At 47.1% G+C, this 13,217-nt stretch overlaps 1 protein-coding gene across 1 annotated transcript; it reads right to left on the bottom strand.

Moving 5' to 3' along the window:
* Positions 1 to 1,009: 1,009 nt before the first annotated feature.
* On the bottom strand, positions 1,010 to 9,529 carry ASF1B (anti-silencing function 1B histone chaperone). The gene is made up of 4 exons (XM_036240585.1): positions 9,285 to 9,529; positions 3,095 to 3,210; positions 2,477 to 2,653; positions 1,010 to 2,133 (listed from the first exon to the last, which is right to left on the bottom strand). The coding sequence occupies exons 1-4, from the start codon at positions 9,391 to 9,393 to the stop codon at positions 1,927 to 1,929; spliced, it is 609 nt and encodes a 202-aa protein (XP_036096478.1). The 5' UTR covers positions 9,394 to 9,529; the 3' UTR covers positions 1,010 to 1,926.
* Positions 9,530 to 13,217: the final 3,688 nt, after the last annotated feature.

The raw sequence follows: 13,217 nt of genomic DNA on the forward strand, positions 1-13,217 counted from the left end.
CACGCAGGTACTATCATTACTCCCATTATACAGATGAAAGATCTGGGGCAGAGTCAGGCTTAAGATTACCTTTGGGGAATGCAGAGGGAATCTGTCTTCAGGGTGCCCTTTTATACACACAGAGACTGAGGGTGATCAGGGTTTCCCACTGCCACACTACTGACACTTAGGGCCTGATCACTTTACTGGGAGGACTGTCTTGTGCACTATAGTACATCCCGTTTCTCTACCCACTGGACGCCAGTAGGACCTCCTCCTCCACCGGAAATGACAACTAAAACCACCTGGACATTGATTGCTGAATGTGCCCTGGGGAGCAAACACCCCCCCCCACCCCGTTTAGAGCCACTTAGGCAGAAGAAAACCCAAACAAGAGGTGGTCAGAGGGGCAGGGGACTGGATGAGCCAGCTCTCCTTGCCTTGGAGGGGTTTAGGGGGTCTTAGGTCTACAAGCCAGCTGACTCACTGCTCTTCCTATAGATTTGTACACCCTGCACCCTACCCAGCTGCTGTCTGCACCCATGCTCCTAGGTCGACCATAGTCTCAGGGAAGGAAGAGTTGGGGCTCGTATGTGAATTATGGGGAAATGGCTCTCCAGCCAAACTACTCTAGCTCTGGCTGTGAAGTTACAAAGAAAGGTTAAATAAAATTTAATGAAAGTGTTGCTGTGTCCTTGGAATACAATGTTAATTTCTTCCTGTGGGTCAAGGTCAACGTCTGGGGGGAAAAAATCACTGGTTATGCTCTACAACAGCTGCATTGCTTAAGTTTCAACAAATAAAATCCCTTCCTGAATCTCAGTCTGGATTACAACTATACAACCAATTAGAACTAGAACAAAAAGCTGAACAAGGAGCTAAGGGGCAGTCAACCCAATGGTCAGCACAAGAGGACCTCCACCCTATGTTCCAAGGAAAGATGGACACCCAAGACAAAAGCAGAAACAATCAGTATAAATGAAATGCATTTTTAGACCAACCAAACATATTTAATATAAAAACCCTTTAATATACAAACTAATCACCAACAGCATCCACATAGCAGCAAAGGGATGGGGAATGTGGCAGAGTATGGTGGGGGAGGGAGGTTTTCAGGGCCCCTACTGTTCATGCCTACAATCACTCTGTAGCCTGTGAGAGCATGAGGTCTTAGCAGAGGGCAGATCAGCCAGAGGCAGAGGGGCCCTGATACCAACAGACAAGAGCCCAGCAGGCCGCTCCAACATGCCATCTCCCCACAGTGGCAGCCTCCAGGGAAATCCAGGTCCAGTTAGGAGGTAATAAGAAGGTGGTTGTGATTGAGAGGAGAGTCAACCATCATTCCTCAGCATCCTGCTTATCACACTTTTGGGAACAGAGTTTTCCAGGGGCTGCTAGATTGAAAAGACCTAAAAATTGTTCTGAGAAAAGGACAGAAATTTTGTCCAAGTCTACCTTCTAACCCAAATTCCTTGTGACTCCAGAAAACTGGGTTGATCTATTCAGATGTTTGGGAAGGGAAAGGAATGACAGAGCCTTTGGCCCAAGAGGGCCTGAACCATTGACCAAGAAAGCCTCAAGGTAGGCCAAGGAGGTCTGTGGGAAGAGCTGTGGGTCAATGGTACTTATATGGGAGCATGGTGACACAATGACCTATGTGTGGAAGAGAGAAAGGACGTAAGTTAGAATTAAGAACTGAAGTACCTGCTTTTTAAAGGCCTGGGCAGTAAAGGTGAGATAATCCTTCTGGGCTGAGGCTGGGAGAGACCTGAGGCCTGTTCCTCCCTTAGGGACAAGTTTGACAGGCCTGAATGTAGTTGATGGCCCCAAAGTCTTCCAGATGGCCCCCACAGGACTCTCCAGGAGGCCCGAATGCCCCACCCCCAGATGTGTCAGGAGACTGGCTGTAGTCTTAGCTGGGCCCAGGTAGGGCCTAGAGTCCCCCAGCTAGATGCAGTCCATGGAGTTCTCGGGGAGGAGGCCAGGGATGCAACCAGGGAGCCCCAAACCCTTGACAGGGGTACAGTTGATGGGGAGGCTGCAGCTTAGGGCAGGATCCTGGTTCTCTATGGCCTCCAGCCTATCCGTGTTGTTGTCCCAGTTGATGTGGAAACGGGTCACCCGGGGATTCGAGGCCAAGATGTTCCGTTGGAGCTGGGGCAGGAAGAAAAACGTCAACTTTCAGCATGCCCTCTCATTATTCCCACAAAGCTAGGGCACCCCCAGTTCACCCCCCAAGGCCCATGAAGAGCCGACCTTGCTTATTCCATCACCAACAATATGTGTGAGACTCCAGGGAATGCCTGTGCACCATGATTTAGGGCCAGGACCTATCTAATCTTAATTCTGTGAGGCATGCTTCTGAGAAAAAAGACCTCTCTCACTGAGTATTACTTGAAAACTTTAAGTGACCTTAGCTCCCAAATCCAATAACTCAACTCCCCCAAAATGCAAAGGAGCTAGCTGATCTAGAACTGGAAGTGTAGAAAGACCCCACCTGAGAGAAGTCTGGCTTTGGGGGTGGGTTCTCCCGCAACTCTGGGTCAGGGTACTCATTGTTGACATAGTAGCCCACACGGATGAACTCCTGTCCATGGTAGGTGCAGGTGATGAGGACCACAGTCACACCAATGGCATCACTCTCAGGGATGAGGGATGGGTTGGGGGCATCGGCCTAGGGAAAACACATCCTGGGCCTTAGCACCAACTGCTCTGAGTTCAGTGTTAATGAATCAACAATAATACTAACAGGTATTTAAACACACCAAAACAAGGTTATGTATTGACTAGATGACTTAAATGTGACACGCTGGAACCTAACCCTGTATTTCCTGTGGGGCCATGGTTCAGTATTCACTATCTCACTGTTCACAGCAGCTTTACAGAATGTAACTCCTGTGACTAATGAAGATCAACTGTGAATCAATGGTTTATGGTAACAGTCACCACACAGAGGTGGAGGAAAGGGAGGTATTTCAAGTACCTTTGAGAGATCAGACAGTTCTTAAGCAGAATGAGGATTTGAACCTGAACTTTTGACCACTAAACTATGCTGTGCGCTTTTGGGTAGAAGAGGATGTTTCTATGTATGAAGGCCTAAAGCCTCCTTTCTTACCTGAAAGATGAACATGTGTCTCCCTGCTGGGACAGGGCCGACCAGCACCGAGTCTAGGATTTGATCAAACTCCTCACTCTCAGCTGAGCCGACATAAATGATCTTCCATTCCAAGTCTGCAAGGACATAGGGTGTTAAAGAATTGAAATAAATTGACATCAAGAAGGCAGGAAAAGGGTCTTCACATGTTAGTTTTGGACAGATCCTTAATATGGTAAAACTCTTATGCTCAATAACACTTGACACTCACTCTGGGTACTAAGTACCAGGCACTGTAGTCCTAAATACTGGGGTGGGCAGGAAGCTCTTCCAATGGGAGTGGGAAATTTCTCCGGTGGGCCTAGCTTTGCCAGGCGACCTTGACTACGCATCTCAGGGAAACTCGGACCTCTCAAAGCCACAGGGCAAACCGTATGGCAGAGGCTGAATTAAGAGCCACGTGATGGAGGCGTGCTGAGGAGGGAACAGCAGGGAGTTGGGCCATTTCAGGGCCCTGCCCACTGGGTACTGGGATAGGAAGCAGCATCCTCTTTCACACACAGGGACTGGTGCCACCAAACTGAGTAGATCCCTCGACAACTGGGGCAGGGTGGCAGATTCCAATACAGCAGGACAGCCAGCCGGCATGAGAGGGAAGATGAGGCTGCTGGAGGAGTCAGCCAGTCCCCAGGTCTTCCAGATCCAGTACCAAGTCATGCCTGTTTATGGCCACTGTTGATGGCTCAATCAAAAAATGTGGCATCATAGGTGATCCTCTAACCCCAACTCTCTTGCACTTGATCCAGTAGAGGGGACCTCATCCCTGAGGATGTTCTGGCAAGATGAAAGAAAAAGTGCTTAAGGAGATCGTGCTCATCAATCACAGGAAATTCCCAGTGACCACTACCTCTTGCAAGAGGTCCAAGTGTATCAGGGGCAAGGTCACATTAGTACAGGGAAGCTTGGCAGGAGACCTGAAACTTATTTTAGGTTCTCTGAAATTACACAACCTACCACTCCAGCAACTGGGGAAGTTTCACAAGCTGTGATTTTCACAGGAAGCAAACGCTCTTGGAAGCTGCCCTATTCCTTGGTCCAGTGTCCTGCAAGTGCATCCAACTTCAGAAGCACACTGATGCTGGGCCATAGCTATGAAGGTTGGTCACCTAAGCCCCAAGTTCCTCTTCGATACACTGGCTTCCTGTCCCTTTGCAGTTCCACCCAAGTCTACTCAGGGACCAAGCAGGTTTGAGATACAGTGTGACACCCCCACTTCGAAGGGGTCACTGGGGTTCATACTCTAGTATCTTTATTATTTGCAGGGAGGATTAAGTTTATTGATTTATTTTTGCTACAAGTAGTTACATGACTAGACATAACATGTTTGGAACAAACAGAAAACCAGCTAGCTGTTCTCACCTTTCTCACACAGGTCTAGATTTTGGTTATCTTTTCTCCTGGCCTCTCCCCCATCACCAGTTGGAATAACACATGTGTGCATTTAACTAATGTGCTGGGGATGGAGAAGATAAAAAGGAGACTGAAAGCAGATTCAGGGCACACCACGGGCACATTATGTTTAATACTGTTAGCAAAACCTAAACAAAGACTGTGTGGGTGCTGACAGGAAAACACACTACATGGGTGGCCAGGCAAGTGGGTCAGAGTGGATCCCTCAATACTGGAGAAATTGCCCTGGCTAGTTTGGCTCAGTGGTTAGAGCGTCGACCTGCATCCCGAGAGGCCCAGGTTCGGTTCCCGCTAAGGGCACATACCTCGGTTGCAGTTTGTCCCCGGCCCTGGTTGGTCGTACGGGTGGCAGCCACTCGATGTGTCCCTTTCACATCAATGTTTCTCTCTCTCTCTCTCTCTGTTTCTGTCTCTCCCTCCCACTCTACCAGAACAAAAAAGGAAAAATGTCCTCGGGTGAGGATAAAAACAAAAAACAAAAAAATGCTGGAGAAATTAACCAGAGAATTAACAGGGGGTCAGAGAAATGACGACTCAGGAGTTGGAGCTAACAAAAACATCTACAGAAGACAAAAGATAAGGACCTACTATTGGAATCGTCTTAAAGTTGAAGTGTTTTAAGCTGAAGTATACTTAAGTGGCTTCATTTTTTAACATAACCCTCTTTAGAATTAGATATGGGATATCAGTCACCAATACAGCACAAACTCACTCCTATCGAATACAGGACACAATTTTTCTTCTTTTTTTTTCTTGGTATGTGCCCCTAGCAGGAACCGAACCCAGGACTCTCTGGTCCACAGGCCAACGCTCCAACTGCTGAGCCAAACCACCAGGGATACAGGACACGATTTTATACATCACATGTGTATTTAATCTTTGGGGCAATTTCAAAGACAACTGCATTACATTTTGTCTTTATAACCTAACTTTATGATCTAACCACTACACAAGATGCTCCTCCACTATTTTTTTTTTTAATCCTCACCCAAGGACAGTTCTCCATTCTTTGCTTAGATAGAGTGGGAGAGGGAGAGAGAGAAACATCGATGTGAAAGGGACACATCAAGTGGCTGCCACCCACACGACCAACCAGGGCCAGGGACAAACTGCAACCAAGGTACATGCCCTTAGCGGGAACCGAACCTGGGTCTCTCTGGACCGCAGGCTGATGCTCTAACAGCTGAGCCAAACCGGCCAGGGCAGCTATTTTATTTTTAATTTCTTTTTTCCCTTTATTGATTTTAGAGAGAGAGAGGAAGTGAAAGAGAGATAGAAACATCAATGTGAGAGAACATCAACTGGCTGCCTCCTGCATGCTGCCCACTGGGGATTGGGCCCACAACCTGGGCATGTGTCCCGACTAGTAATCAAACCGGTGACCTCTTGGTGCATGGGTTGACGTTCAACCACTGAACCACACTGGCCAGACTCCTCCACTATTTATGAAAACAAAACCAAAACCAACAGCATAATAAAACACATAAAGTCCTGGCTGGTTTTCTCAGTGGTTAGAGCGTCGGCCTGCGGACCAATGAGTCGTGGGTTCAATTCTAGTCAAGGGCATATACATCAGTTGCAGTTCATCCTGGCCCTGGTCGGGGCTGTGCAGGAGGCAACCGGTCAAAGTGTCTTTCTCACATTGATGTTTCTCTCTCTCCCTCCCTCCCACTCTATCTGTAGATAAAATGGAAAAAAATTTCCTTGGGTGAGGATTAAAAAAGAAAAAGAAAAAGACGTAAAATATTATTGTAGTTGAAATAGCTGAGGGACCTGTTTCCTGCCATTTAAAAAACTTATCTAGTAGGCTTTTTTCAGTTTATCATTTTATTTTTGTTCATAATCATACAGATGAACCTTGGCCTGACCACAGCAGTGGGTCTAAACATCTGGTCCCATGACTTATTCAAGCAGTGCCTGTTGAATTTCTCAACTAAAGGGGGTGGGGGTGGGGGTGGGGAGATGTCAAACCTAATATGCTAAATGTGGACCCACATTTTGGAAGCATCTATTTCCTGATGCTTAGAAGAAAATAAAGCAAAAGGGGCTTGGAGCCCTTGGGAAATGAGGTCAGCTGACTGGCTGTGGTTTAGGTGTCTTGTCAGATCTGCAGTTGCTAGTGTCGAGGTAACAAGACTGAGATTACTCCAGGATCTGAGACTTCTAAAGCCAGGCCCATTCCATCTTTTGGGAGACAGGGAGGAATCAAATTCTCTGTTCTGTGGGAAGAGACAGAAAGCAAGCTGACAGGTTAGAGCTATGGAGTGCCTTAAGGGGAAGAACCAGAGTCTGGATTTCCAGGTTAGAGTTTGCTTTTCAATTTGAGTTTCTCTGAGCAAAAGCTTTATTGTCCAAAATTAATAATAGTACTCCCTTCACTCTCTTTTGAGAGTCCTAATGTGGAAATAAATTATATGATCAGTTCTATTTATGTCCTACTTCTAAAACAGAAGATGCATTCTTTCTTTCCTTCCCAGGTTTCAGCAAAGATAAACAACATTGAACTCAGAACGAGCCCTAATGTCAATAATTATACCAATCAGCTGTGTGACCTTGGAGAAGTCATTGTTTCTATTAAAATATAATGACCAGCAGATTGACTCTGTACCTCAACTATGATGTTATAAATAGATTAGTAAATTAACAGGGCAGGGGTTTCCTAGGATAAAAGTACTAGATAATGACCACACACCCACTTTTACATGCAAGGAGTATAAACAGGGTGATTGAAACCTGATCTCTTGCCATCTGGGAACTGTGAATTCTTTAATCTATTAGCCCTTTACATCTCCTCCTGGCTTCAAAATTAAATCTTATTCTACAGTGACATTCTACACTTAATTTACTTATAACCTGCTTTGTTAGAGAAAGGATTTAACTGGATTCACTCTATAGTTAGCCACAGTAGACCACATAATTTAAAAAGAGAAACCAGAGAGAAACTGATCCATTGGTCCAGCCCAAGCACACAAACATCTCCGATTGTATCAACCCTAAACTAATCCAGTGGCTGGCTTTGCAAGCAAACTACCCAACTACCACCTAGAGGTGCTTGTTTGGTATGCCCGGACCTCATAGATCTTTACCTCCTCAGCTTCTGTCTCTTTTCTTTTCAACTGCCAGAGAAGTGGTCTGATGGAGTACAGTCACACTTCAGAGGTACTGTGGGTTTAGTTCCAACCCACAACAATAAAGTAAGTAGTGATCCTTTTGCTGGTAAGAATCTTACCTTAAATTTGTAAAAAACTCAACATCTGTGAAGTGCAATAAAATGAAAGCATTTACTCCTGAAAGTGGTGCCAAGACTCCCTGGATGACTTCAGATTTTTTTTTTTTTTTTTTTTATAGACCTTTCCTTGAAAGGTCTTTCATTCTTTGTGGCTTCCTCCTTCTCATCTGTGAGATGAGAGCCATGTCTACCTTTATGTCACACAGATGAATAAGCACATCTGTGAAAGCACCTTGGAAAAGATGCCCAAAAGGTTGTGACCTCCCAGCTGATTGTTTGAAGCTGAAAACCAACATGATTTAGCCTAGCCCAGCCCACCTAACCAGACTAGGTCAGACCATCAGAAGTGCTAAAAGAGCCCAGTTGGTGTGGCTTAGTGGCTGAGCAATGATCCATACACCAAGAGGTCACTGGTTCGATTCCCGGTCAGGGCATATGCCCAGGTTGTGGGCCAAATCCCCAGTGTGGGGCATGCAGGAGGTGACCAACTGATGTTCTTGCTCATCGACGTTTCTCTCTCCCTCTCCCTTCCTCTCTCTCTCTCAAATAAATACAGACAAAAAAAAAAGTGCTAAAAGAATTTTTGCAGTAGGTCAGCTGGAACCTGGTGGGCAAACAGTGGGAAATGGCTAATGCTTGCCTAACTAGCCCACTCTTCAAATTTGAGTGTATTCGTCAAAGCCGATAGTCAGGGAAGAGAGAAGAATGGAAGCTGGGGAAAGTAAGTTCCTCAAAGACTGGAGCTGGAAGCCAGGCCATACCTCCCCAGGTGGAGCTCAAGAGTATAAGGTTGGGGCCAGGATAAGGAGGAGGGAAGCCAGGTTCTATGGTATATGCTTTGGGGTAGAAAACAAGTGGGTGGTATTGTTTAAATAGCAAGTTGGGGAGGAGATTATTGTGTGAAAAGTGGGGAGATGGGGATGAGTGAGGTCTTGCCATGGGGCCAGGGACCTTCTTCACAGGGAAAAAGGGTAACAGGACGGTTTCACTGGGAGAACTGGGAGAGAGGCCTCCACAGGGGAACTGGCAAAATGGGAGGGGGCTGAGGACTGGAGTCTCCCTAGGAAAAAAGTGAGATGGGAGTGGCTCGCCAGAGAGGGGATGATGAGTGAAGAAGACTGAATGGCCGTAACGTTAAAATAAAAACTGCTATACAGAAATAGAAGATGGGGTGGCTGAGGGTCTCCGCAGGTTAAAGAATGGCGGCTGAGAAGGTCTCCACATAGAAACGGGAGCCCAGGAGCTCCATAGGAAAGTGTGTTTGGGCGGGGATGATGAGGTCTCCACCGTGGGAAATGAGAGAACCCGTGCGGAAAGGGTCGGGTTGGCAGTGGGGTAGAGTGGGAGGTAGCCTCTACGCGGAGGTTGGGCTGGCAAGGAGGGAGGGGGGTTAGATCATGATCTGGGGGTTATTTCACCGGGTAGGAAGTTGGCCGCGAGGGTCTTTACAGGAAAGTCGGGTTGGCAAGGGAACGCGGGGAGGGGGCAGTGTCCCCGCAGGCCTAGCCTCACCGTCCGCCAGAGCTTCATTGCACTCGAAGCTGATCTCGAACCGGAAGGGGCTGTGGAAAGGGCTCGGATTCTCCAGCACCGCCACGTTCAGCACCGACACCTTGGCCATCGCCTCGCCGGGCGCGGTTGAGTTGGGGCCGAGCCCACGTCTGGGTCCTGTAGGGTCAGCGGGACTGCGTTGCCCACGGAACCTCCCACCTCCTCTGTCCGCGGACTGAAGTGCGCATACGGTCCGCGCGCCTCCTTCAAATAGCAGGCCGCACCCCCCGACCAATCACCGTAAACGCTCCCCGGCTGCGTAAGCACTCCGTTAGCCAATCCTGGAGAGCCGGGCTGCGCGCGCCGAGAGTTCCCGGACCAATCAGCAGAGCTCCCTCTCCGGCTGTGCAGGGGAGGCGGGACCACGCCTTGGCTTCTTTGGGTATCCGCGGGGAACCAATTTCCAGCGTCTCAGACTCAGATATCGCAGGCGGGGGTAGGCTGAGTCAGAGCGCGGGGCTCCTGTCGACCAATCCTGAGGGTTCCCGCACCGGCGCGGCCCGCCCTTCGGCCTAGCCCTTCCGGGAGACTCAATCCAAGGGGAGCAGGACCGCCAACGGCCGAGCGGTGGCGCGCGGCGCTCGCTTAAGAGGGCGGGGAGGGCGGTGCTCGAATCTGCGGTGATTGGCAGGTGATAATAGGGCGGTGCTAAAGCAGATTCTCTGAGAGCTTATTGGTTGGATTAGTCCCAGGGGGCGGGAGGAGAAGGAGGCTTGGCTGGGGATTCGTGGGAAAGAAGCGGAAATCGGCCGCCGGCGCGATTGAATTGGGTGTGAAGGGGAAGGAGGAGTGTTTGCAGCTTCGGCATTTGCAGAAGGTGAGCGTTACCCGGAGTTTCTCTGGCCCTTCAGGCCCAGCGGCCACGGAGTCTGTTGTGAACGATGTGACCATTTGACTCACCTCTGAGGGGAGACGGAGCGGCGGTAACGCGGCGCCGGGGCCCGGGCTCTGGCTGTCGGGCCTGGTTCGAATCCCGCCCTCTCCTCCTCGAGGGCCGCTGGGAGGTGTGTCAGGTGGACAACGCTCTATGTAGGAGTTCGAGGCCGGCCTCTGCTACTCAACTCCCAAGGCTACGTTTCCCCGCTCAGTTAACGGGGCCGTGAAAACACACTGACGTAATTCGTGACTGCATAATACAACTAGGAACTTCTCTCCAAAGTTGCCTCCAGCCAGGAAGACCCCAGGCACCTCCGCACCCACTCTCTCTGCTCCCCCGTTTGACCAGTGGAAAAATAACTCAAGCCACATACTTAATTTTAAATTTGTCTATTAACTACGTTTTAAAAAGTAAAAACAAAAGGTTTAAAAATAATTTTTTTTCTTTATTGATTTTTAGAGAGAGAGGAAGGGAAAGAGAGAGAGAGAGATAGAAACATTGATGAGAGAGAACATCGACTGGCTGCCTCCTGCACACCCCCACTGGGGATCAGGCCCACAACCTGGGCATGTGCCCCGACCCAGAATCGAACTGGCGACCTCTTGGTGTGTGGGTTGATGCTCAACCACTGAGCAACACCGGCTAGGCTGCATATTGGTTTTTAAATTGAAATGTTATTTGATTAAAATTAAGTGACATGGAAAGTTGTGTTTCACAGTGGCAGTAGCTATATTCAGGTGGTCATGAGCCCCTATGGCAAGTGGCTACTGTATTATTGGACAGTGCAGGTCAAATATCAGATTAGTCACTCTCCTGCTTATGATGTGAGTGATGTATTTTTTCTCAGGATGATAACACAATAGCCTCCCCCCCCCCCACACACACACACGCCTCCATCTACTGCTTCAATTTTCATAGTTTCAGTTACCTGCCTCATCCTTGGTCCAAAAATACTAAATGGAAAATTCCAAAAATAATTCATATGTTTTAAACTGTGAAATTGTGCACTGTTCTGAGTATCATGATGAAAAATGAAATCTTGCACTAGCTAGTGCTGTCTGGGAGGTGAATCATCCCTTTGTCTAGCACAGTGATTTTCAACCAATGTGCTGCAAGGATTTTTAAAACATGCAATAGGTGTCCTGGCCAGTGTGGCTCAACTGAGCATTGCCCCATGCACCGAAGGGTTGCCGATTCAATCCCAGTCAGGGTGTGTGTGCGAGGCAACAGATGGATGTTTCATTCTCACATTCATGTTTCTGTCTCTTTCTCTCTCAAATCAATACAAACATAAAAAACAAAGAAAGAAAAACATGTAATATCTATTTAGTCAGGAGCACTGACCTCTTTTCCCTTGTAAAATAAAAATATGGTAACAGCCAATAAAATAGCTGTCTGGTGTGAATGAATCGAAATTACACCTGTATATCTTTTTTATCAGATTGACAAAAAATATATTTTTTGGTGTGCCGAAGTATTTTAGTAATTAGTTTGTGTGCCATGAGATGAAAATGTTGAAAATCACTGATGCAGCATATCAGAGAGAGACCCCCATGTCCACATAAACTTTTATTACAGTAATTGCTATAATTGTTCTATTTTATTATAAGTTATTATTAATTTCTGACTGTACCTAATTTAGAAATTAAACCTTATCACTGGCATGCATGTATAGGAAATAACAGTGTGTATAAAGTTTGATACTATTCACAGTTTTAGGCATCCACTGGGATCTTGGAACTATTCTCCTCCTGTATTGTCTTTAAGACTCTACATGCTTTGTTAACTACAACCCACAAACCCCAACTTCAGTCCAGCCAAATTGACCCTCTCTTTGTCCCTTAAAAATCTGAAAAGGCACTCCCAGCACAGAGCCTCTAACTAGATTATCTTGTCACAGTTCTTTTTTTTTTTAAATCCACACCCAAAGACATTTTTTTTTTTTTTTTTGCATTTATCTTCAGATAGAGCAGGAGGGGGAGAGGGAGGTAGAGAGAGAGAGAAACATCCACATGAGAGAGACACATGGAACTGTTGCCACCCACACGACCCCAACCCGGGCTGGGGAAAAACTGCAACCGAGGTATGTGTCTTTAGCGGGAACCGAACCTGGGACGCTGAAGTCTGTGGACCAACGCTCTAACCGCTGAGCCTAACTGGCTAGGGCTCTTGTCCCAGTTCTTGGTAGATTATCTTCTCTCAGTTTTTGGGATAGCTGATGCCTTCTTGTCATTTATGTTTCTCTGTTTAAATGTCCTCTCCTCAAGAGAAACCTTTCCAAGGGTCCCCTGGACAGTGTTCATACTCAGTGCAAGTCTAAATAGCACTGATCCAAGCTACTAGCATTTCTTTTCAATTTTTATTAATTTATTTTTGTTACAGATACTTCTCCTGCCCCCCCCCCCCCGACACCCTCCTCCTAATCCCTCCCCCCACAGCATTGTTGTTTATGTCCACTGGTTACACACACGTGCATATAAATTCTTTGGTTTATCTCATCCTTCTCCCCCAACCCCTTCCTTTGAGGTTTGTCCGTCTGAACCGTACCCCTTTCTATGTCTCTGGGTCAATTTTGTTCATTATATTTCACAAATAAGTGAGATCATGTATTTGTCTTTCTCTGATTGCCTTATTTTGCTTAGCATAATGCTCTCCAGGACCTTCCATGTTGTCTCAAAGGATAAGAGATCTCTCTTTCTTATAGCTGCATAGTGTGCCATTGTGTATATGTACCACAGATTTTTAACCACTCATCTATTGATGGACACTTGGGCTGTTTCCAGATCTTAGCGATCGTAAATAGTGCTGCTATGAACATAGGGGTACATATATTCTTTCTGATTGGTGTTTCAGGCTTCTTAGGGTATATTCCTAGAAGTGGGATCACTGGGTCAAATGGCAGATCATTTTTTAATTTTTTGAAGAAACACCATATTGTTTTCCATAGGGGCTGCACCAGTCTGCATTCCCAACAGCAGTGTACTAGAGTTCCCCTTTCTCCACACCCTCACCATCAC

This window comes from Molossus molossus, unplaced genomic scaffold (assembly GCF_014108415.1).
Source record: "Molossus molossus isolate mMolMol1 unplaced genomic scaffold, mMolMol1.p scaffold_m16_p_4, whole genome shotgun sequence".
Taxonomy (NCBI): Eukaryota; Metazoa; Chordata; class Mammalia; order Chiroptera; family Molossidae; genus Molossus; species Molossus molossus.

Bases quoted from the DNA above. Each gene is read 5' to 3' on its own strand.
- ASF1B (XM_036240585.1), bottom strand. From the start codon at position 9,393: ATGGCCAAGGTGTCGGTGCTGAACGTGGCGGTGCTGGAGAATCCGAGC. The intron at 3,211-9,284 runs GTGAGGCTAGGC...ATGTCCTTGCAG, and splicing joins CAATGAAGCTCTGGCGGACG to ACTTGGAATGGAAGATCATT. The intron at 2,134-2,476 runs GTGGGGTCTTTC...TTCCTGCCCCAG, and splicing joins CAAAGCCAGACTTCTCTCAG to CTCCAACGGAACATCTTGGC.